Raw genomic sequence first — 24,480 nt, 5'->3', positions numbered from 1 at the left:
ATTGTTCGCGCCTTATGCAAAAAACCTTCACAATTAAACTCATTATCTGCTACTTAGCATTGATTGACTGACGTCAAGGTTCCACCAATCCTGTGCCGTCACGATTGACCAATCCTACAGTACGGTCCCCTGATGGTTGGCCAATCGGTGTGTGTGTGTGTGGGCGGGACTAATCGTTTTCATCTCAGGGATCTGGCAGCCATTGTTTCACTGCCATTACTTCAGCTTCCAGCTCAAACTACTTTGATCATCCAGCTTTGAAAAAGTTAGTATCTCTTTTAAAAATAACATAAGATTTACCAAAAACGTTTTATAAGTACTTTCACTTTCATCTTTCAGGGTATTAAAAGGTAGAAATGTTGCCCGGCAGCAGATTGAGACAGGGACACAGACAGGGCCCAAAAGCCTGGGACTCGATTTAAAATGTTGCCCGGCAGCAGATTCACAGAGGGACACAGAGAGGCCCCAAAGCCTGGCACTCGATTTAAACCGCCCGGCCCAAAACAGCCCTGGCAAAGCCGGGCTCCCCCCAGCTAGTATCTATATATATATGAGTCGATCCGTCTGTCTGTCATTCTGTCTGTCTGTCTGTCTGTCCTTCTGCCTGTCCTTCTGTCTGTCCTCGGGTGTGCGTCTGTCCGGCTATGCGCTCGAAAGTTACAGAACGTACCTACGCGTGCGTTACGTCGAAAGAAAGCTCACCGTTCCAAAACGATGGTAAGCGTATTTACGTTTCGGCCGGACATAAATTGTGCCCGCGGTATCCGAAAAACCTTCAACATTCCGCTCATTAGCATCTCATTATCCGCTCATTAGCGATAGAGTGACCTCGAGGTCGACCAATCGTACGCCGGGTTGCTGGCGCGTGCAGCCGGTCCCTCCTACGGTCGAGTGACGGGACGATTGACCAATCCTACGCTTTGGTGACATGACGGTCGACCAATCGGTGCGTGTGTGGGCGGGCCTTATCGTTCTGAACCGAGGTGAGTAGCCGCCATCTTGCTTCCATTCCTTTTTCCTGCTTTCTGCGTCTTTTCAAATATACATTTCCAGCAAAATAAAATTGCTTTTATTAAATTGTTTAAAAAAAAACTTCATTCATTTGTAAATATTTTCTCTAACCTGAAGATTCTTTTTCCTACCTTTCCCCGTTTTTGTTAGGCCTCAAAGCCTGGGCCTTTCTTGCCCAGCCAGGCCCGAGCTAGGTAATTGTCCCACGGCTTCTGCTAAGCTCCTCACCAGCACCCCCCCGCCCCCCACACCCTGGTGTCACGTTACCCGGGGCAACGGCGTCAGTCACGAGGGTCAGGGTGCGCGCGCAGCAGGAGCAGCTGAGACGCGGCGTCTCTCTCTGTTCCCCGCTCGGCGCGGGGGGGGCGGGGCTCTCGGGAGTGCGGATCTCGGGCGGGGCTTGGTGAGCGGCAATGGTTATCCCGGCAACCGGGCCCGCCGGCCGTCTCTCACAGCCGCAATCGGCGGACTTCAAGCCGGCTCGGCCGGGGGGGCGGGGCTCGGCGAGCGGGGCTCTCGGGAGTGCGGGGCGGGGCGGCCGGGGCTCGGAGAGCGGGGCTCTCGGGAGTGCGGGGCGGGCGGGCGGGGCTCGGAGAGCGGGGCTCTCGGGAGTGCGGGGCGGGGCGGCCGGGGCTCGGAGAGCGGGGCTCTCGGGAGTGCGGGGCGGGCGGCCGTGGCTCGGAGAGCGGGGCTCTCGGGAGTGCGGGGCGGGCGGCCGGGGCTCGGAGAGCGGGGCTCGGAGAGCGCGGCTCTCGCGAGTGCGGGGCGGGCGGCCGGGGCTCGGAGAGCGGGGCTCTCGGGAGTGCGGGGCGGGGCGGCTGGGGCTCGGAGAGCGGGGCTCTCGGGAGTGCGGGGCGGCCGGGGCTCGGAGAGCGGGGCTCTCGGGAGGGCGGGGCGGCGCGGCCGGTGCTCGGGAGGACGGGGGCTCGGAAGGGGGGGGATGGGTTACCCCGGCAACCGGGAGTTGCCGTCTCTCAGCCTCAAGCCGGCTCACGCCTGTTCTCGGGGCTTGGCTCCATTTGCGGCCGCGGGCCACTCGCCCCTCTCTCTCTCCTTCCCTCTGTCTCTCTCCCCCCCTCCACCTCCTCCCCCTCCCCCCTCCTCCTCCCCCTCCTCTCCCCCCCTCCTCCCCTCCTCTCCTCCCCCCTCCCCCCTTCTCTCCCCCTCTCCCCTTCCCCTGTCCCCTCCCCCTTCTCTCCTTCTCTCCCCCCTCCTCCCCCATTCTCTCCCCCCTTCTCTCTCCCCTCCCCTCCCCCCTCCTCCCCCATTCTCTCCCCCGCTCCCCCTTCCTTCTCGCCCCCCTTCTCTCCTCCCCTCCCCCCCTGCCCTCCCTCCCTTCCCTCCCCTCCCCCTCCCTTCCCTCCCCCTCCCTTCCCTCCCCCTCCCTTCCCTCCCCCTCCCTTCCCCTTCCCTCCCTCCCTTCCCCCTCCCCTCCCTCCCCTTCCCTCTCCCCCTCCCTTCCCCCTCCCCTCCCTCCCCTTCCCTCTCCCCCTCCCTTCCCTCCCCCCTCCCCCTCCCTTCCCCCCTCCCCCTCCCTTCCCTTCCCCCCTCCTCTCTCCCTTCCCTTCCCTCCCCCCGACCCCCTTTCCCTACCCACCTTTCACTCCCCCTCCCTTCCCTCCCCCCTGCCCTCCCTCCTCCTCCCCGCCCTCCCCCTCCCCTCCCCGCCCTCCTCCTCCTCCCTGCCCTCCCCCTCCCTGCCCTCCCCCTCCCTGCCCTCCCCACCCTCTCTTCCCCCCAGTCGCTCTCTCTCTTCCCCCCCCAGTCGCTCTCTCTCTTCCCCCCCCCAGTCGCTCTCTCTCTTCCCCCCCCCAGTCGCTCTCTCTCTTCCCCCCCCCAGTCGCTCTCTCTCTTCCCCCCCCAGTCGCTCTCTCTTCCCCCCCCCAGTCGCTCTCTCTCTTCCCCCCCCCAGTCGCTCTCTCTCTTCCCCCCCCCCAGTCGCGCTCTCTCTTCCCCCCCCCCCCCCAGTCGCTCTCTCTCTTCCCCCCCAGTCGCTCTCTCTCTTCCCCCCCAGTCACTCTCTCTCTTCCCCCCCAGTCGCTCTCTCTCTTCCCCCCCAGTCGCGCTCTCTCATCCCTCCCCAGTCGCTCTCTCTCTCCCTCCCCCCCGTCGCTCTCTCTCTTCCCCCCCAGTCGCTCTCTCTCTTTCCCCCCCCCCAGTTGCTCTCTCTCTTTCCCCCCGTCGCTCTCTCTCTTTCCCCCCCAGTCGCTCTCTCTCTTCCCCCCCCGTCGCGCTCTCTCTTTCCCCCCCCGTCGCGCTCTCTCTTCCCCCCCAGTCGCTCTCTCTCATCCCCCCCAGTCGCTCTCTCTCATCCCCCCCAGTCGCTCTCTCTCTTCCCCCCCCCCCCCAGTCGCTCTCTCTCTTTCCCCCCCCCCCCCAGTCGCTCTCTCTCTTTCCCCCCCCCCCCCCCCAGTCGCTCTCTCTCTTCCCCCCAGTCGCTCTCTCTTTTCCAACAACAACATGCCCTCTAAAAAGCCTCGGCACCGCCGGGCACTCCAGCTAGTCTCTATATATATAAACGAATCGGTCTGTCTGTCTATCTGTCTGTCTGTCCTCGGATGTGCGTCTCTCCGGCTATGCGCTCGAAAGTTATAGAGCCTACCTACGCGCGCGTTACCTCCAAAGAAAGCTTACGGTTCCGGGACAGTGGTAAGTGTATTTACTTTTCGGTTGGACGAAAATTGTTCGCGCCTTATGCAAAAAACCTTCACAATTAAACTCATTATCTGCTACTTAGCATTGATTGACTGACGTCAAGGTTCCACCAATCCTGTGCCGTCACGATTGACCAATCCTACAGTACGGTCCCCTGATGGTTGGCCAATCGGTGTGTGTGTGTGTGGCGGGACTAATCGTTTTCATCTCCGGGATCTGGCAGCCATTGTTTCACTGCCATTACTTCAGCTTCCAGCTCAAACTACTTTGATCATCCAGCTTTGAAAAAGTTAGTATCTTATTTAAAAATAACATAAGATTTACCAAAAACGTTTTATAAGTACTTTCACTTTCATCTTTCAAGGTATGAAAAGGTAGAAATGTTGCCCGGCAGCAGATTGAGACAGGGACACAGACAGGGCCCAAAAGCCTGGGACTCGATTTAAAATGTTGCCCGGCAGCAGATTCACAGAGGGACACAGAGAGGCCCCAAAGCCTGGCACTCGATTTAAACCGCCCGGCCCAAAACAGCCCTGGCAAAGCCGGGCTCCCCCCAGCTAGTATCTTCTATATATATAAAGGAGTCGATCTGTCTATCTGTCTGTCTATCTGTCTGTCTGTCTGTCTGTCTATCTGTCTGTCCTTCTGTCTGTCCTCGGGTGTGCGTCTGTCCGGCTATGCGCTCGAAAGTTACAGAACGTACCTACGCGTGCGTTACGTTGAAAGAAAGCTCACCGTTCCAAAACGATGGTAAGCGTATTTACGTTTCGGCCGGACAAAAATTGCGCCCGCGGTATCCGAAAAACCTTCAACATTCCGCTCATTAGCATCTCATTATCCGCTCATTAGCGACAGAGTGACCTCGACGTCGACCAATCGTACGCCGGGTTGCTGGCGCGTGCAGCCGGTCCCTCCTACGGTCGAGTGACGGGACGATTGACCAATCCTACGCTTTGGTGACCTGACGGTCGACCTGACGGCGTGTGTGGGCGGGCTTTATCGTTCTGAACCGAGGTGAGTAGCCGCCATCTTGCTTCCATTCTCTTTCCTGCTTTCTGCGTCTTTCTTTTCAAATATACATTTCCAGCAAAATAAAATTGCTTTTATTAAATTGTTTAAAAAAAAAACTTCATTCATTTGTAAATATTTTCTCTAACCTGAAGATTCTTTTTCCTACCTTTCCCCGTTCTTGATAGGCCTCAAAGCCTGGGCCTTTCTTGCCCAGCCAGGCCCGAGCTAGGTAATTGTCCCACGGCTTCTGCTAAGCTCCTCACCCGCACCCCCCCACCCCACCCCGGTGTCACGTTACCCGGGGCAACGGCGTCAGCCACGAGGGTCACGAGGGTCAGGGTGCGCGCGCAGCAGGAGCAGCTGAGACGCGGCGTCTCTCTCTGTTCCCCGCTCGGCTCGGGCGGGGGGGGCGGGGCTCTCGGGAGTGCGGATCTCGGGCGGGGCTTGGTGAGCGGGAAGGGTTACCCCGGCAACCGGGCCCGCCGGCCGTCTCTCACAGCCGCAATCGGCGGACTTCAAGCTGCCTCAGCCGGGGGGCCGGGGCTCGGAGAGCGGGGCTCTCGTGAGTGCGAGGCGGGCTGGGCTCGGAGAGCGGGGCTTTCGGGAGTGCAGGGTTGCTGGGGCTCGGAGAGCGGGGCTCTCGGGAGTGCGGGGCGGGGCGGCGTGGCCGGTGCTCGGGAGGACGGGGGCTCGGAAGGGGGGGGAAGGGTTACCCCGGCAACCGGGCGTGGCCGTCTCTCAGCCTCAAGCCGGCTCACGCCTGTTCTCGGGGCTTGGCTCCATTTGCGGCCGCGGGCCACTCGCCCTCTCTCTCTCCTTCCCTCTGTCTCTCTCCCCCTCCCCCCCTCCCTCCCCCTCCTCCTCTCCCCCCCTTCTCTCCCACCCCTTTTCTCTCCCCCCTCCCCCCTTCTCTCCCCCTTCCCCTCCCCCCTTCCCTCCCCTCCCCCCTCCTCCCCCCATTCTCTCCCCCTTCTCTCCCCTCCCCTTCCCTCCCCTCCCCTTCCCTCCCCTCCCTCCCTTCCCCCTCCCCCTCCCCTCCCTCCCCTCCCTCCCTTCCCCCTCCCCTCCCTCCCTTCCCCCTCCCCTCCCTCCCTTCCCCCTCCCCTCCCTCCCTTCCCCCTCCCCTCCCTCCCTTCCCCCTTCCCTCCCCCTCCCCTTCCTTCCCCCCCTCCCTTCCTTCCCCCTCCCTTCCTTCCCCCTCCCTTCCTTCCCTTCCCTTCCCTCCCCCCTCCCTTCCCTCCCCCTCCCTCCCCTCCCTCCCCCCTTCCCCCTCCCTCCCCCCTTCCCTCTCCCTTCCCTCCCCCCTCCCTTCCCCCTTCCCTCCCTCTTCCCTCCCTCCCCTCCCTTCCCTCCCTTTCCCTCCCCCCTCCCCCTCCCTTTCTTCCCCTCCCTTCCCTCTCCCTTCCCTCCGCCCCCTCCCTTCCCTCCCACCCCTTTCCCTCCCTCCCCCCTCCCTTCCCTCCCCCTCCCCTCCCCGCCCTTCCCCTCCTCCCTGCCCTCCCCCTCCCCGCCCTCCTCCCTGCCCTCCCCGCCCTCTCTTCCCCCCAGTCGCTCTCTCTCTTCCCCCCGTCGCGCTCTCTCTTCCCCCCAGTCGCTCTCTCTCTTCCCCCCCCAGTCACTCGCTCTCTCTCTTCCCCCCCCCAGTCACTCTCTCTCTCTCTTCCCCCCCCAGTCGCTCGCTCTCTCTTCCAACAACAACATGCCCTCGAAAAAGCCTCGGCACCGCCGGGCACTTCAGCTAGTCTATCTATCTATATATATAAATAAAAGGAATCGATCTGTCTGTCTGTCCTTCTGTCTGTCCTTGGGTGTGCGTCTGTCCGGCTATGCACTCGAAAGTTATACGGCGTACCTACGCGCGCGTTACCTCCGAAGAAAGCTTACGCTTCCGGGACGCTCGTAAGCGTATTTACTTTTCGGTCGGACGAAAATTGTTCGCGCCTTATGCAAAAAACCTTCAAAATTGAACTCATTATCTGCTAGCATTGATTGACTGACGTCAAAGTTCGACCAATCCTGTGCCGTCACGATTGACCAATCCTACAGTACGGTCCCCTGATGGTTGGCCAATCGGTGCGTGTGTGGGCGGGCCTTATTGTTCTGAACCGAGGTGAGTCGCCACCATCTTGATTCCTAACTTTTCATTTCTTTTTCACGCTTTCTGCGTCTTTAAAAAAAAAAGTTGCTTTTAAAACACATATTGTTTTTTTTAAAAGTTAATTACTTTCTAAATCTTTTATCTAATCTCATTAATTTTCCTACCTTTCCCCGTTTTTGCAGGTAGGCCTCGAAGCCTGGGCGTCTGTTGCCAGCCATGCTGGACTCCAGGCAATTCACAGAATCACAGAAACCCCACAATGCAGATAGAGGCCATTTCAGCCCATCGAGCCTGCACCGACACATATCCCACCCGATCCCCGTAACCCCTACACCAACACATATCCCACCCTATCCCCGTAACCCCACGTATTTAATCCCCCTAACACTAAGGGTCAATTTATCATAGCCAATCAACCTAACCCGCACATCTTTGGACTGTGGGAGGAAACCGGAGCACCCGGAGGAAACCCACGCAAACACGGGGAGAATGTGCAAACTCCACACAGACAGTCACCCGAGGCCGGATTCGAACCCGGGTCCCTGGCGCTGTGAGGCAACAGTGCTAACCACTATGCCAACCAATTGTTTTGTGGCAAGCTCCTCCCACCCCCCCCGCTGGGCCCGATTCCGAACCAGCGGCCAGCCATCTTGGTAAAGGCTGGCTGGGCTCACTGCAAGCTCCTCGCGCGTCATTCGCGTTCGCGCTACACGGCGCACGCGCACCTCCACACACAGCGCGGCCAGAGGGAAGCGAGCAGGTTAGCGGGGGGGAGGGTTGCCCCGGCAACCGGGCTCGCCAGCCGCAATCGGCCACCTCAGGCCTAGGCCCGGTCCCGGAGATCGGGAGGCGGAGACGGGAGGAGGGTTACCAAGGCAACCGGGCCCGGCCAGCCGCAATCGGCCGTCTCAAGCCGCCTCAGGCCCGGCCTCGGGAGGGTGGGGCTCGGGCTGAACGGGGCGCGACGCTCGGCATGTCAGTGCGTGAGGTGGCACGGAGCTCAGCAGAGCCATCGCCGCAGAGGGGAGAGGGTCTGCTGGCTTCCCCCTCCTTCCCCCACCTCCCCCATCCCTCCCTCCTCTTCCCGTCCCCTCTCCCTCCCCCCTCCCCTGCCCCCGCTCCCCCTCCCTCTCCCCCCCGCTCCCCTTCCCTCCCCCTCCCCTTCCCTTCTCCCCCGCTTCCTCTCCCCTTCCACCCTCCCCTTTCCCCCCTCCCCTTTACTCCCCTTACCCCCTCCCCTCCCCCCCTTCCCCCACTCGCTCTCTCTCTTCCCCCCACTCCCTCTCTCTCTTCCCCCCACTCGCTCTCTCTCTTCCCCCACTCGCTCTCTCTCTTCCCCCCACTCGCTCTCTCTTCCCCCCCCACTCGCTCTCTCTTCCCCCCCACTCGCTCTCTCTTCCCCCCACTCGCGCTCTCTCTTCCCCCACTCGCGCTCTCTCTTCCCCCCACTCGCGCTCTCTCTTCCCCACTCGCGCTCTCTCTTCCCCCCACTCGCGCTCTCTCTTCCCCCACTCGCGCTCTCTCTTCCCCCCACTCGCGCTCTCTCTTCCCCCCACTCGCGCTCTCTCTTCCCCCACTCGCGCTCTCTCTTCCCCCCACTCGCGCTCTCTCTTCCCCCCACTCGCGCTCTCTCTTCCCCCCACTCGCGCTCTCTCTTCCCCCACTCGCGCTCTCTCTTCCCCCCACTCGCGCTCTCTCTTCCCCCCACTCGCGCTCTCTCTTCCCCCCACTCGCGCTCTCTCTTCCCCCCACTCGCTCTCTCTCTTCCCCCCACTCGCTCTCTCTCTTCCCCCCACTCGCTCTCTCTCTTCCCCCCACTCGCTCTCTCTCTTCCCCCCCACTCGCTCTCTCTCTTCCCCCACTCGCTCTCTCTCTTCCCCCCACTCGCTCTCTCTCTTCCCCCACATCGCTCTCTCTCTTCCCCCACTCGCTCTCTCTCTTCCCCCACTCGCTCTCTCTCTTCCCCCACTCGCTCTCTCTCTTCCCCCCACTCGCTCTCTCTCTTCCCCCCACTCGCTCTCTCTCTTCCCCCCACTCGCTCTCTCTCTTCCCCCCACTCGCTCTCTCTCTTCCCCCCACTCGCTCTCTCTCTTCCCCCCACTCGCTCTCTCTCTTCCCCCCACTCGCTCTCTCTCTTCCCCCCACTCGCTCTCTCTCTTCCCCCACTCGCTCTCTCTCTTCCCCCCACTCGCTCTCTCTCTTCCCCCCACTCGCTCTCTCTCTTCCCCCCACTCGCTCTCTCTCTTCCCCCCCACTCGCTCTCTCTCTTCCCCCCACTCGCTCTCTCTCTTCCCCCCACTCGCTCTCTCTCTTCCGCTCTCTCTCTTCCCCCCACTCGCTCTCTCTCTTCCCCCCCACTCGCGCTCTCTCTTCCCCCCACTCGCGCTCTCTCTTCCCCCCACTCGCGCTCTCTCTTCCCCCCACTCGCGCTCTCTCTTCCCCCCCACTCGCGCTCTCTCTTCCCCCCACTCGCGCTCTCTCTTCCCCCCACTCGCGCTCTCTCTTCCCCCCACTCGCGCTCTCTCTTCCCCCCACTCGCGCTCTCTCTTCCCCCCACTCGCGCTCTCTCTTCCCCCCACTCGCGCTCTCTCTTCCCCCCACTCGCGCTCTCTCTTCCCCCCACTCGCGCTCTCTCTTCCCCCCACTCGCGCTCTCTCTTCCCCCCACTCGCGCTCTCTCTTCCCCCCACTCGCGCTCTCTCTTCCCCCCACTCGCGCTCTCTCTTCCCCCCACTCGCGCTCTCTCTTCCCCCCACTCGCGCTCTCTCTTCCCCCCACTCGCGCTCTCTCTTCCCCCCACTCGCGCTCTCTCTTCCCCCCACTCGCGCTCTCTCTTCCCCCCCACTCGCGCTCTCTCTTCCCCCCCACTCGCGCTCTCTCTTCCCCCCCACTCGCGCTCTCTCTTCCCCCCCACTCGCGCTCTCTCTTCCCCCCCACTCGCGCTCTCTCTTCCCCCCCACTCGCGCTCTCTCTTCCCCCCCACTCGCGCTCTCTCTTCCCCCCCACTCGCGCTCTCTCTTCCCCCCCACTCGCGCTCTCTCTTCCCCCCCACTCGCGCTCTCTCTTCCCCCCCACTCGCGCTCTCTCTTCCCCCCCACTCGCGCTCTCTCTTCCCCCCCACTCGCGCTCTCTCTTCCCCCCCACTCGCGCTCTCTCTTCCCCCCCACTCGCGCTCTCTCTTCCCCCCCACTCGCGCTCTCTCTTCCCCCCCACTCGCGCTCTCTCTTCCCCCCCACTCGCGCTCTCTCTTCCCCCCCACTCGCGCTCTCTCTTCCCCCCCACTCGCGCTCTCTCTTCCCCCCCACTCGCGCTCTCTCTTCCCCCCCACTCGCGCTCTCTCTTCCCCCCCACTCGCGCTCTCTCTTCCCCCCCACTCGCGCTCTCTCTTCCCCCCACTCGCGCTCTCTCTTCCCCCCCACTCGCGCTCTCTCTTCCCCCCCACTCGCGCTCTCTCTTCCCCCCCACTCGCGCTCTCTCTTCCCCCCCACTCGCGCTCTCTCTTCCCCCCCACTCGCGCTCTCTCTTCCCCCCCACTCGCGCTCTCTCTTCCCCCCCACTCGCGCTCTCTCTTCCCCCCCACTCGCGCTCTCTCTTCCCCCCCACTCGCGCGCTCTCTTCCCCCCCACTCGCGCGCTCTCTGCCCCCCACTCGCGCGCTCTCTTCCCCCCACTCGCGCGCTCTCTTCCCCCCACTCGCGCTCTCTCTTCCCCCCACTCGCGCTCTCTCTTCCCCCCACTCGCGCTCTCTCTTCCCCCCACTCGCGCTCTCTCTTCCCCCCACTCGCGCTCTCTCTTCCCCCCACTCGCGCTCTCTCTTCCCCCCACTCGCGCTCTCTCTTCCCCCCACTCGCGCTCTCTCTTCCCCCCACTCGCGCTCTCTCTTCCCCCCACTCGCGCTCTCTCTTCCCCCCACTCGCGCTCTCTCTTCCCCCCACTCGCGCTCTCTCTTCCCCCCACTCGCGCTCTCTCTTCCCCCCACTCGCGCTCTCTCTTCCCCCCCACTCGCGCTCTCTCTTCCCCCCACTCGCGCTCTCTCTTCCCCCCCACTCGCGCTCTCTCTTCCCCCCACTCGCGCGCTCTCTCCCCCCCACTCGCGCGCTCTCTGCCCCCCACTCGCTCTCTCTCTTCCCCCCACTCGCGCTCTCTCTCTCTCTTCCAACAACAACATGCCCTCAAAAGACCCTCGTCACCGCCGGGCACTTCAGCTAGTATATATATGTAATAGTGCCACTGCTATCTCTTCCCTAAGTTTTATGGTGTCAGTCTGTGGCTCAGTTGGTAGCACCCTCGCCTCTGACTCAGAAGGTTGTGGGTTCAATTCCCACGCCAGAGAGTTGAGCACAAAAATCTAGGCTGACACTCCAGTGCAGTGCTGAAGCCCCGTCTGCTCTCAGGTGGATGTAAAAGACCCCATGGCACTATTTCGAAGAAGTGCAGGGGAGTTCTCCCCGGTGTTCTGGCCAATATTTATCCCTCAATCAACATTACTAAAACAGATTATCTGGTCATCATCACATTGCTGTTTGTTGGAGCTTGCTGTGTGCAAATTGGCTGCCGCGTTTCCGACATTACAACAGTAGCTACACTTCAAAAGTACTTCATTGGCTGTAAAGCACTTTGGGACGTCTGGCACGATATAAATGCAAGTCTTTCTTTTTATGTGGGGATGCAAACAAGGAGATCCAAAGTGTTTGTTTACAGCTGGAACTCCACAACAAAATCCCTCTTCCCCCACCTGAGGCAGGCACCAGAAATAGTGTAGGTGCTGGCCATAATATGTAAATGCCCTTCTCCCTGAAATTTCTGTCAGCCCAGCATGTAGTAGTACACTGGTCGAGAGAGCCACAGACTTTAACTTGCACCCGTTCCTGCATGCTGTTGAGGCAAAAGACTGTTGAGGGTGTCCTGCCCCATTGTTTGACATGACAAGCCACAGAAAAACATTTACAGGAAACTCTCGATTTACCGGCACCCAAACAACCGGAAATCTCGGTTAACCGGCAAAATTCAGGAGTAGGTTCAGTTAAGTTTTTCTTCATATTAGTGGCCGTTTCTTGATTCTTGGCTGTGTAATCGGGGGTTCCTGCACTTGTTGCTAAGCAATAGAGACGTTGGTCTGTGGCCGGGCTTCTTGCACCTGTTGCTAAGCAACAGGGAAGCCTGGATTTGTTGATGTGTACGGAGCTCTCGTACCTTTTAACTATAACTCTGTAATCCTGACTTTTTGATAAACCGGCACCACGCCGGTCCTGTCGGTACCGGATAAAAAAGAGTTTCCTGTACTCCTAACTTTTCTGAACTTTGTGCTGCTTGTTATATTTACAAGCTGACATGAGGAATCTGTGTCTGTAACGTACATATTGGAAAAAGAAGGCCTGGAAAACAAAGAAATAGAGTTATGAGAAATATTTGCCACTTTAGCAATCACTCCGTTCTTTAACAATACTCAGCAATTTTGACATCCAAATATCAGTGTTTAAGTAACATTACAGGAGCATCTGTACTATTCTGAGAAAGTTGATAGCTTTGCTGTGGTGATTTCCTGTAACTACACAGCAGTAAGTTTCAAAGCTGTGATTGCCTACAGCTCATCATCAGTAAATGATGCAGGCTATGCCAACGATTGATAGTGTAATGAAAGGATTTTACAGTGCCATGTCTGTTTTGTTTCAGTCCATGTTTGGTGTTGGGGCACACGAAGGCACTGGCTTGCAGGGGGCTCTACCGGTAGCTGTGTTTGAAGCCCTGAACAAACAATTTGGCGTGACGTTTGAGTGCTTTGCCTCACCACTGAACTGTTATTTCAGACAGTACTGCTCTGCGTTCCCTGACACTGATGGCTACTTTGGTTCCAGGGGGTGAGTCCAATGCCAAAACTTGTTTGTACTGATTGTAGATGTCTTACTATGTTGTTGTCAGTCTGTTAATAAACCTCCCATCAAAAGCAGGAGGGGTGCTTTGGTTATTTTCTGTGTTTTTTGTAATTATATAACTTAACGTTTCTTACCTTCACTGTGATGATTTGCACTTCAGTCATTTATTTCAGGAAAGTTGGTTTTGTGTGTGTTTTCTCTCTTCTCTTGTGTCTTTCTTGCCTCTTTCACATCAGTTTATATCTCGTGTCTCTCCCTTGTTCTCCTGTGTGTCTCACTTTCATATCTCCCTTTTTCGTGTTTCTTAATCTCATACATTTCATTTCTCACTACGGGGGTAAATTTAAACCTAATCCGTCTGGCGGGAACGGGACAGATTCGGTTCGGACTTTCATTTAACTCCCCGCCCCATTTTACTTTCCATTGGCATCAATGGGTATAAATCTGAATGTCTCTTATCTGAATGTCACTCTGTATCTCACATTTCCCCCTCTCTTGTGCCTCTTGCCTTTCTGTTGCTTGTGTTTCTCTCACTGGTGTTCCTCTCACTCTTGTGTTTTTAATGTGACTCTCACTCCTATGTCTTTCTCTCTCACTCACAGGTATCTCTTTCATTCACATGTCTCTCTCTCTCCCTATGTGTGTGTCTCTTTCTCATTCCTCACATTCCTATCTCTCTCTCGCATTCCTATCTCTCTCGCATTCCTATCTCTCGCATTCCTATCTCTCTCTCGCATTCCTATCTCTCTCTCGCATTCCTATCTCTCTCTCTCGCATTCCTATCTCTCGCATTCCTATCTCTCTCTCTCGCATTCCTATCTCTCTCGCATTCCTATCTCTCTCTCTCTCTCGCATTCCTATCTCTCTCTCTCTCTCGCATTCCTCTCTCTCGCATTCCTATTTCTCTCTCTCTCGCATTCCTATCTCTCTCTCTCGCATTCCTATCTCTCTCTCTCTCTCGCATTCCTATCTCTCTCTCGCATTCCTATCGCTCTCTCTCTCGCATTCCTATCTCTCTCTCGCATTCCTATTTCTCTCTCTCGCATTCCTATCTCTCGCATTCCTATCTCTCTCGCATTCCTATCTCTCTCTCAAATTCCTCTCTCTCTCGCATTCCTATCTCTCTCGCATTCCTATCTCTCTCTTTCTCTCGCATTCCTATCTCTCTCGCATTCCTCTCTCTCGCATTCCTATTTCTCTCTCTCTCTCGCATTCCTATCTCTCTCTCTCGCATTCCTATCTCTCTCTCTCTCTCGCATTCCTATCTCTCTCGCATTCCTATTTCTCTCTCTCTCTCGCATTCCTATCTCTCTCTCTCGCATTCCTATCTCTCTCTCTCGCATTCCTATCTCTCTCTCTCGCATTCCTATCTCTCTCTCTCGCATTCCTATCTCTCTCTCTCGCATTCCTATCTCTCTCTCTCGCTCACGCATTCCTATCACTCTCTCTCTCGCATTCCGATCTCTCTCTCTCTCGCATTCCGATCTCTCTCTCTCTCGCATTCCTATCTCTCTCTCTCGCATTCCTATCTCGCTCGCTCGCATTCCTATCTCGCTCGCTCGCATTCCTATCTCTCTCTCTCGCATTCCTATCTCTCTCTCTCGCATTCCTATCTCTCTCTCTCGCATTCCTATCTCTCTCTCTCGCATTCCTATCTCTCGCATTCCTATCTCTCTCTCTCGCATTCCTATCTCTCTCTCTCGCATTCCTATCTCTCTCTCTCGCATTCCTATCTCTCTCTCTCGCATTCCTATCTCTCTCTCTCATTCCTATCTCTCTCATTCCTATCTCTCTCTCGCATTCCTATCTCTCTCGCATTCCTATCTCTCTCGCATTCCTATCTCTCTCGCATTCCTCGCATTCCTATCTCTCTCGCATTCCTATCTCTCGCTCTCTCTCGCATTCCTATCTCTCGCTCTCGCATTCCTATCTCGCTCTCGCATTCCTATCTCTCTCTCTCCCGCATTCCTATCTCTCTCTCTCTCTCGCATTCCTATCTCTCTCTCTCTCGCTCTCGCATTCCTATCTCTCTCGCATTCCTATCTCTCTCGCATTCCTATCTCTCTCGCATTCCTATCTCTCGCTCTCTCTCGGATTCCTATCTCTCTCTCGCATTCCTATCTCTCGCTCTCGCGTTCCTATCTCGCTCTCGCATTCCTATCTCTCTCTCTCCCGCATTCCTATCTCTCTCTCTCTCTCGCATTCCTATCTCTCTCTCTCTCGCTCTCGCATTCCTATCTCTCTCGCATTCCTATCTCTCTCGCATTCCTATCTCTCTCGCATTCCTATCTCTCTCGCATTCCTATCTCTCGCATTCCTATCTCTCTCGCATTCCTATCTCTCGCTCTCTCTTGCATTCCTATCTCTCGCATTCCTATCTCTCTCGCATTGCTATCTCTCGCTCTCTCTCGGATTCCTATCTCTCTCTCGCATTCCTATCTCTCGCTCTCGCGTTCCTATCTTTCTCGCATTCCTATCTCTCGCTCTCGCGTTCCTATCTTTCTCGCATTCCTATCTCTCTTGCATTCCTATCTCTCTCGCTCACGCATTCCTATCTCTCTCTCGCATTCCTATCTCTCTCGCTCTCGCATTCCTATCTCTCTCTCTCGCATTCCTATCTCTCGCATTCCTATCTCGCATTCCTATCTCGCATTCCTATCTCTCTCGCATTCCTATCTCTCTCGCATTCCTATCTCTCTCGCATTCCTATCTCTCTCTCGCATTCCTATCTCTCTCTCGCATTCCTATCTCTCTCGCATTCCTATCTCTCTCGCATTCCTATCTCTCTCGCATTCCTATCTCTCTCGCATTCCTATCTCTCTCGCATTCCTATCTCTCTCGCATTCCTATCTCTCGCATTCCTATCTCTCGCTCTCGCATTCCTATCTCTCGCTCTCGCATTCCTATCTCTCGCTCTCGCATTCCTATCTCTCGCTCTCGCATTCCTATCTCTCGCTCTCGCATTCCTATCTCTCGCTCTCGCATTCCTATCTCTCGCTCTCGCATTCCTATCTCTCTCTCGCATTCCTATCTCTCTCTCTCGCATTCCTATCTCTCTCTCTCGCATTCCTATCTCTCTCTCTCGCATTCCTATCTCTCTCTCTCGCATTCCTATCTCTCTCTCTCGCATTCCTATCTCTCTCTCTCGCATTCCTATCTCTCTCTCTCGCATTCCTATCTCTCGCTCTCGCATTCCGATCTCTCTCTCGCATTCCTATCTCTCTCTCTCGCATTCCTATCTCTCTCTCTCGCATTCCTATCTCTCTCTCTCTCGCATTCCTATCTCTCTCTCTCGCATTCCTATCTCTCTCTCTCGCATTCCTATCTCTCTCTCGCATTCCTATCTCTCTCTCGCATTCCTATCTCTCTCTCGCATTCCTATCTCTCTCTCTCTCGCATTCCTATCTCTCGCATTCCTATCTCTCTCTCGCATTCCTATCTCTCTCTCGCATTCCTCTCTCTCTCGCATTCCTCTCTCTCTCGCATTCCTATCTCTCGCTCTCTCTCGCATTCCTATCTCTCTCGCATTCCTATCTCTCTCGCATTCCTATCTCTCTCGCATTCCTATCTCTCTCGCATTCCTATCTCTCTCGCATTCCTATCTCTCTCGCATTCCTATCTCTCTCGCATTCCTATCTCTCTCGCATTCCTATCTCTCTCGCATTCCTATCTCTCTCGCATTCCTATCTCTCGCATTCCTATCTCTCTGGCATTCCTATCTCTCTGGCATTCCTATCTCTCTGGCATTCCTATCTCTCTCTCGCATTCCTATCTCTCTCGCATTCCTATCTCTCTCACATTCCTATCTCTCTCGCATTCCTATCTCTCGCTCTCTCTCGGATTCCTATCTCTCTCTCGCATTCCTATCTCTCGCTCTCGCGTTCCTATCTTTCTCGCATTCCTATCTCTCGCTCTCGCGTTCCTATCTTTCTCGCATTCCTATCTCTCTTGCATTCCTATCTCTCTCGCTCACGCATTCCTATCTCTCTCTCGCATTCCTCTCGCTCTCGCATTCCTATCTCTCTCTCTCGCATTCCTATCTCTCGCTCTCTCTCGCATTCCTATCTCTCTCGCATTCCTATCTCTCTCGCATTCCTATCTCTCGCATTCCTATCTCTCGCATTCCTATCTCGCATTCCTATCTCTCTCGCATTCCTATCTCTCTCGCATTCCTATCTCTCTCGCATTCCTATCTCTCTCGCATTCCTATCTCTCTCTCGCATTCCTATCTCTCTCGCATTCCTATCTCTCTCGCATTCCTATCTCTCTCGCATTCCTATCTCTCTCGCATTCCTATCTCTCTCGCATTCCTATCTCTCTCGCATTCCTATCTCTCTCGCATTCCTATCTCTCTCTCGCATTCCTATCTCTCGCTCTCGCATTCCTATCTCTCGCTCTCGCATTCCTATCTCTCGCTCTCGCATTCCTATCTCTCGCTCTCGCATTCCTATCTCTCTCTCGCATTCCTATCTCTCTCGCATTCCTATCTCTCTCTCTCGCATTCCTAACACTCTCTCTCGCATTCCTATCTCTCTCTCTCGCGTTCCTATCTCTCTCTCTCGCATTCCTATCTCTCTCTCTCGCATTCCTATCTCTCTCTCGCATTCCTATCTCTCTCTCTCGCATTGCTATCTCTCTCGCATTGCTATCTCTCTCGCATTCCTATCTCTCGCGCATTCCTATCTCTCGCATTCCTATCTCTCTCTCGCATTCCTATCTCTCTCTCGCATTCCTATCTCTCTCTCGCATTCCTCTCTCTCTCGCATTCCTCTCTCTCGCATTCCTATCTCTCGCTCTCTCTCGCATTCCTATCTCTCGCATTCCAATCTCAATCGCATTCCGATCTCTCGCATTCCTATCTCTCTCGCATTCCTATATCTCTCTCGCATTCCTATCTCTCTCGCATTCCTATCTCTCTCGCATTCCTATCTCTCTCGCATTCCTATCTCTCTCGCATTCCTATCTCTCTCGCATTCCTATCTCTCGCATTCCTATCTCTCTCGCATTCCTATCTCTCTCGCATTCCTATCTCTCGCTCTCTCTCGCATTCCTATCTCTCTCGCATTCCTATCTCTCGCTCTCTCTCGGATTCCTATCTCTCTCTCGCATTCCTATCTCTCGCTCTCGCGTTCCTATCTTTCTCGCATTCCTATCTCTCGCTCTCGCGTTCCTATCTTTCTCGCATTCCTATCTCTCTTGCATTCCTATCTCTCTCGCTCACGCATTCCTATCTCTCTCTCGCATTCCTATCTCTCTCGCTCTCGCATTCCTATCTCTCTCTCTCGCATTCCTATCTCTCGCTCTCTCTCGCATTCCTATCTCTCTCGCATTCCTATCTCTCGCATTCCTATCTCTCGCATTCCTATCTCTCGCATTCCTATCTCGCATTCCTATCTCTCGCATTCCTATCTCTCTCGCATTCCTATCTCTCTCGCATTCCTATCTCTCTCGCATTCCTATCTCTCTCGCATTCCTATCTCTCTCGCATTCCTATCTCTCTCTCGCATTCCTATCTCTCTCGCATTCCTATCTCTCTCGCATTCCTATCTCTCTCGCATTCCTATCTCTCTCTCGCATTCCTATCTCTCTCTCGCATTCCTATCTCTCGCTCTCGCATTCCTATCTCTCGCTCTCGCATTCCTATCTCTCTCTCTCGCATTCCTATCTCTCTCTCTCGCATTCCTATCTCTCTCTCTCGCATTCCTATCTCTCTCTCTCGCATTCCTATCTCTCTCTCTCGCATTCCTATCTCTCTCTCGCATTCCTATCTCTCTCTCTCGCATTCCTATCTCTCTCGCATTGCTATCTCTCTCTCTCTCGCATTCCTATCTCTCTCTCGCATTCCTATCTCTCTCGCATTCCTATCTCTCTCGCATTCCTATCTCTCTCTCGCATTCCTCTCTCTCTCGCATTCCTATCTCTCGCTCTCTCTCGCATTCCTATCTCTCGCATTCCAATCTCTCTCGCATTCCTATCTCTCGCATTCCTATCTCTCTCGCATTCCTATCTCTCTCTCGCATTCCTATCTCTCTCGCATTCCTATCTCTCTCGCATTCCTATCTCTCTCGCATTCCTATCTCTCTCGCATTCCTATCTCTCTCGCATTCCTATCTCTCTCGCATTCCTATCTCTCTCGCATTCCTATCTCTCTCTCGCATTCCTATCTCTCGCTCTCGCATTCCTATCTCTCGCTCTCGCATTCCTATCTCTCGCTCTCGCATTCCTATCTCTCGCTCTCGCATTCCTATCTCTCGCTCTCGCATTCCTATCTCTCTCGCTCTCGCATTCCTATCTCTCTCTCTCGCATTCCTATCTCTCGCTCTCTCTCGCATTCCTATCTCTCTCGCATTCCTATCTCTCGCATTCCTATCTCTCGCATTCCTATCTCTCTCGCATTCCTATCTCTCTCGCATTCCTATCTCTCTCGCATTCCTATCTCTCTCGCATTCCTATCTCTCTCTCGCATTCCTATCTCTCTCGCATTCCTATCTCTCTCGCATTCCTATCTCTCTCGCATTCCTATCTCTCTCGCATTCCTATCTCTCGCATTCCTATCTCTCTCGCATTCCTATCTCTCGCTCTCTCTTGCATTCCTATCTCTCGCATTCCTATCTCTCTCGCATTGCTATCTCTCGCTCTCTCTCGGATTCCTATCTCTCTCTCGCATTCCTATCTCTCGCTCTCGCGTTCCTATCTTTCTCGCATTCCTATCTCTCGCTCTCGCGTTCCTATCTTTCTCGCATTCCTATCTCTCTTGCATTCCTATCTCTCTCGCTCACGCATTCCTATCTCTCTCTCGCATTCCTATCTCTCTCGCTCTCGCATTCCTATCTCTCTCTCTCGCATTCCTATCTCTCTCGCATTCCTATCTCTCGCATTCCTATCTCGCATTCCTATCTCGCATTCCTATCTCTCTCGCATTCCTATCTCTCTCGCATTCCTATCTCTCTCGCATTCCTATCTCTCTCTCGCATTCCTATCTCTCTCTCGCATTCCTATCTCTCTCGCATTCCTATCTCTCTCGCATTCCTATCTCTCTCGCATTCCTATCTCTCTCGCATTCCTATCTCTCTCGCATTCCTATCTCTCGCATTCCTATCTCTCGCTCTCGCATTCCTATCTCTCGCTCTCGCATTCCTATCTCTCGCTCTCGCATTCCTATCTCTCGCTCTCGCATTCCTATCTCTCGCTCTCGCATTCCTATCTCTCGCTCTCGCATTCCTATCTCTCGCTCTCGCATTCCTATCTCTCTCTCGCATTCCTATCTCTCTCTCTCGCATTCCTATCTCTCTCTCTCGCATTCCTATCTCTCTCTCTCGCATTCCTATCTCTCTCTCTCGCATTCCTATCTCTCTCTCTCGCATTCCTATCTCTCTCTCTCGCATTCCTATCTCTCGCTCTCGCATTCCGATCTCTCTCTCGCATTCCTATCTCTCTCTCTCGCATTCCTATCTCTCTCTCTCGCATTCCTATCTCTCTCTCTCTCGCATTCCTATCTCTCTCTCTCGCATTCCTATCTCTCTCTCTCGCATTCCTATCTCTCTCTCGCATTCCTATCTCTCTCTCGCATTCCTATCTCTCTCTCGCATTCCTATCTCTCTCTCTCTCGCATTCCTATCTCTCGCATTCCTATCTCTCTCTCGCATTCCTATCTCTCTCTCGCATTCCTCTCTCTCTCGCATTCCTCTCTCTCTCGCATTCCTATCTCTCGCTCTCTCTCGCATTCCTATCTCTCTCGCATTCCTATCTCTCTCGCATTCCTATCTCTCTCGCATTCCTATCTCTCTCGCATTCCTATCTCTCTCGCATTCCTATCTCTCTCGCATTCCTATCTCTCTCGCATTCCTATCTCTCTCGCATTCCTATCTCTCTCGCATTCCTATCTCTCTCGCATTCCTATCTCTCTCTCGCATTCCTATCTCTCGCTCTCGCATTCCTATCTCTCGCTCTCGCATTCCTATCTCTCGCTCTCGCATTCCTATCTCTCGCTCTCGCATTCCTATCTCTCGCTCTCGCATTCCTATCTCTCTCGCTCTCGCATTCCTATCTCTCTCTCTCGCATTCCTATCTCTCGCTCTCTCTCGCATTCCTATCTCTCTCGCATTCCTATCTCTCGCATTCCTATCTCTCGCATTCCTATCTCTCTCGCATTCCTATCTCTCTCGCATTCCTATCTCTCTCGCATTCCTATCTCTCTCGCATTCCTATCTCTCTCTCGCATTCCTATCTCTCTCGCATTCCTATCTCTCTCGCATTCCTATCTCTCTCGCATTCCTATCTCTCTCTCGCATTCCTATCTCTCGCTCTCGCATTCCTATCTCTCGCTCTCGCATTCCTATCTCTCGCTCTCGCATTCCTATCTCTCTCTCTCGCATTCCTATCTCTCTCTCTCGCCTTCCTATCTCTCTCTCTCTCGCATTCCTATCTCTCTCTCTCGCATTCCTATCTCTCTCTCTCGCATTCCTATCTCTCTCTCGCATTCCTATCTCTCTCTCTCGCATTCCTATCTCTCTCGCATTGCTATCTCTCTCTCTCTCGCATTCCTATCTCTCTCTCGCATTCCTATCTCTCTCGCATTCCTATCTCTCTCGCATTCCTATCTCTCTCTCGCATTCCTCTCTCTCTCGCATTCCTATCTCTCGCTCTCTCTCGCATTCCTATCTCTCGCATTCCAATCTCTCTCGCATTCCTATCTCTCGCATTCCTATCTCTCTCGCATTCCTATCTCTCTCTCGCATTCCTATCTCTCTCTCGCATTCCTATCTCTCTCGCATTCCTATCTCTCTCGCATTCCTATCTCTCTCGCATTCCTATCTCTCTCGCATTCCTATCTCTCTCGCATTCCTATCTCTCTCTCGCATTCCTATCTCTCGCTCTCGCATTCCTATCTCTCGCTCTCGCATTCCTATCTCTCGCTCTCGCATTCCTATCTCTCGCTCTCGCATTCCTATCTCTCGCTCTCGCATTCCTATCTCTCTCTCGCATTCCTATCTCTCTCGCATTCCTATCTCTCTCTCTCGCATTCCTAACACACTCTCTCGCATTCCTATCTCTCTCTCTCGCATTCCTATCTCTCTCTCTCGCATTCCTATCTCTCTCTCTCGCATTCCTATCTCTCTCTCGCATTCCTATCTCTCTCTCGCATTCCTATCTCTCTCTCGCATTCCTATCTCTCTCTCTCGCATTGCTATCTCTCTCGCATTGCTAACTCTCTCGCATTCCTATCTCTCTCTCGCATTCCTATCTCTCGCATTCCTATCTCTCTCTCGCATTCCTATCTCTCTCTCGCATTCCTCTCTCTCTCGCATTCCTCTCTCTCGCATTCCTATCTCTCGCTCTCTCTCGCATTCCTATCTCTCGCATTCCAATCTCTCTCGCATTCCGATCTCTCTCGCATTCCTATATCTCTCTCGCATTCCTATCTCTCTCGCATTCCTATCTCTCTCGCATTCCTATCTCTCTCGCATTCCTATCTCTCTCGCATTCCTATCTCTCTCGCATTCCTATCTCTCTCGCATTCCTATCTCTCGCATTCCTATCTCTCTCGCATTCCTATCTCTCTCGCATTCCTATCTCTCTCGCATTCCTATCTCGCTCTCTCTCGCATTCCTATCTCTCTCGCATTCCTATCTCTCGCTCTCTCTCGGATTCCTATCTCTCTCTCGCATTCCTATCTCTCGCTCTCGCGTTCCTATCTTTCTCGCATTCCTATCTCTCGCTCTCGCGTTCCTATCTTTCTCGCATTCCTATCTCTCTTGCATTCCTATCTCTCTCGCTCACGCATTCCTATCTCTCTCTCGCATTCCTATCTCTCTCGCTCTCGCATTCCTATCTCTCTCTCTCGCATTCCTATCTCTCGCTCTCTCTCGCATTCCTATCTCTCTCGCATTCCTATCTCTCGCATTCCTATCTCTCGCATTCCTATCTCTCGCATTCCTATCTCGCATTCCTATCTCTCGCATTCCTATCTCTCTCGCATTCCTATCTCTCTCGCATTCCTATCTCTCTCGCATTCCTATCTCTCTCGCATTCCTATCTCTCTCGCATTCCTATCTCTCTCTCGCATTCCTATCTCTCTCGCATTCCTATCTCTCTCGCATTCCTATCTCTCTCGCATTCCTATCTCTCTCTCGCATTCCTATCTCTCGCTCTCGCATTCCTATCTCTCGCTCTCGCATTCCTATCTCTCTCTCTCGCATTCCTATCTCTCTCTCTCTCGCATTCCTATCTCTCTCTCTCGCATTCCTATCTCTCTCTCTCGCATTCCTATCTCTCTCTCTCGCATTCCTATCTCTCTCGCATTCCTATCTCTCTCTCTCGCATTCCTATCTCTCTCGCATTGCTATCTCTCTCTCTCTCGCATTCCTATCTCTCTCTCGCATTCCTATCTCTCTCGCATTCCTATCTCTCTCGCATTCCTATCTCTCTCTCGCATTCCTCTCTCGCATTCCTATCTCTCGCTCTCTCTCGCATTCCTATCTCTCGCATTCCAATCTCTCTCGCATTCCTATCTCTCGCATTCCTATCTCTCTCGCATTCCTATCTCTCTCTCGCATTCCTATCTCTCTCGCATTCCTATCTCTCTCGCATTCCTATCTCTCTCGCATTCCTATCTCTCTCGCATTCCTATCTCTCTCGCATTCCTATCTCTCTCGCATTCCTATCTCTCTCTCGCATTCCTATCTCTCGCTCTCGCATTCCTATCTCTCGCTCTCGCATTCCTATCTCTCGCTCTCGCATTCCTATCTCTCGCTCTCGCATTCCTATCTCTCGCTCTCGCATTCCTATCTCTCTCGCTCTCGCATTCCTATCTCTCTCTCTCGCATTCCTATCTCTCGCTCTCTCTCGCATTCCTATCTCTCTCGCATTCCTATCTCTCGCATTCCTATCTCTCGCATTCCTATCTCTCTCGCATTCCTATCTCTCTCGCATTCCTATCTCTCTCGCATTCCTATCTCTCTCGCATTCCTATCTCTCTCGCATTCCTATCTCTCTCGCATTCCTATCTCTCTCTCGCATTCCTATCTCTCTCGCATTCCTATCTCTCTCGCATTCCTATCTCTCTCGCATTCCTATCTCGCTCTCGCATTCCTATCTCTCGCTCTCGCATTCCTATCTCTCGCTCTCGCATTCCTATCTCTCGCTCTCGCATTCCTATCTCTCTCTCTCGCATTCCTATCTCTCTCTCTCGCATTCCTATCTCTCTCTCGCATTCCTATCTCTCTCTCTCGCATTCCTATCTCTCTCTCTCGCATTCCTATCTCTCTCTCGCATTCCTATCTCTCTCTCTCGCATTCCTATCTCTCTCGCATTGCTATCTCTCTCTCTCTCGCATTCCTATCTCTCTCTCGCATTCCTATCTCTCTCGCATTCCTATCTCTCTCGCATTCCTATCTCTCTCTCGCATTCCTCTCTCTCTCGCATTCCTATCTCTCGCTCTCTCTCGCATTCCTATCTCTCGCATTCCAATCTCTCTCGCATTCCTATCTCTCGCATTCCTATCTCTCGCATTCCTATCTCTCTCGCATTCCTATCTCTCTCTCGCATTCCTATCTCTCTCTCGCATTCCTATCTCTCTCGCATTCCTATCTCTCTCGCATTCCTATCTCTCTCGCATTCCTATCTCTCTCGCATTCCTATCTCTCTCGCATTCCTATCTCTCTCTCGCATTCCTATCTCTCGCTCTCGCATTCCTATCTCTCGCTCTCGCATTCCTATCTCTCGCTCTCGCATTCCTATCTCTCGCTCTCGCATTCCTATCTCTCGCTCTCGCATTCCTATCTCTCGCTCTCGCATTCCTATCTCTCTCTCGCATTCCTATCTCTCTCGCATGC

The 24,480-nt window shown here is 54.4% G+C and overlaps 1 protein-coding gene across 4 annotated transcripts in view; it reads left to right on the top strand.

Moving 5' to 3' along the window:
• The window catches only part of pcif1 (phosphorylated CTD interacting factor 1), a 348,501-nt gene that overhangs the window by 201,089 nt on the left and 122,932 nt on the right, over positions 1-24,480 (top strand). For all 4 annotated transcript variants that reach the window (XM_086005128.1, XM_086005129.1, XM_086005131.1 and 1 more), the window contains one exon: positions 12,447-12,631. In XM_086005128.1, coding sequence (XP_085861254.1) covers positions 12,447-12,631 — 185 coding nt within the window. The remainder of the gene's footprint in view (positions 1-12,446; positions 12,632-24,480) is intronic.

The sequence above is a fragment of the Somniosus microcephalus genome, chromosome 13, assembly GCF_052327205.1.
Source record: "Somniosus microcephalus isolate GS21.2 chromosome 13, FLI_Smic_1.0, whole genome shotgun sequence".
Classification (NCBI taxonomy): Eukaryota; Metazoa; Chordata; class Chondrichthyes; order Squaliformes; family Somniosidae; genus Somniosus; species Somniosus microcephalus.
Note: the sequence above shows the minus strand (reverse complement) of the source record. Positions and strands in the feature narration are given on the sequence as shown.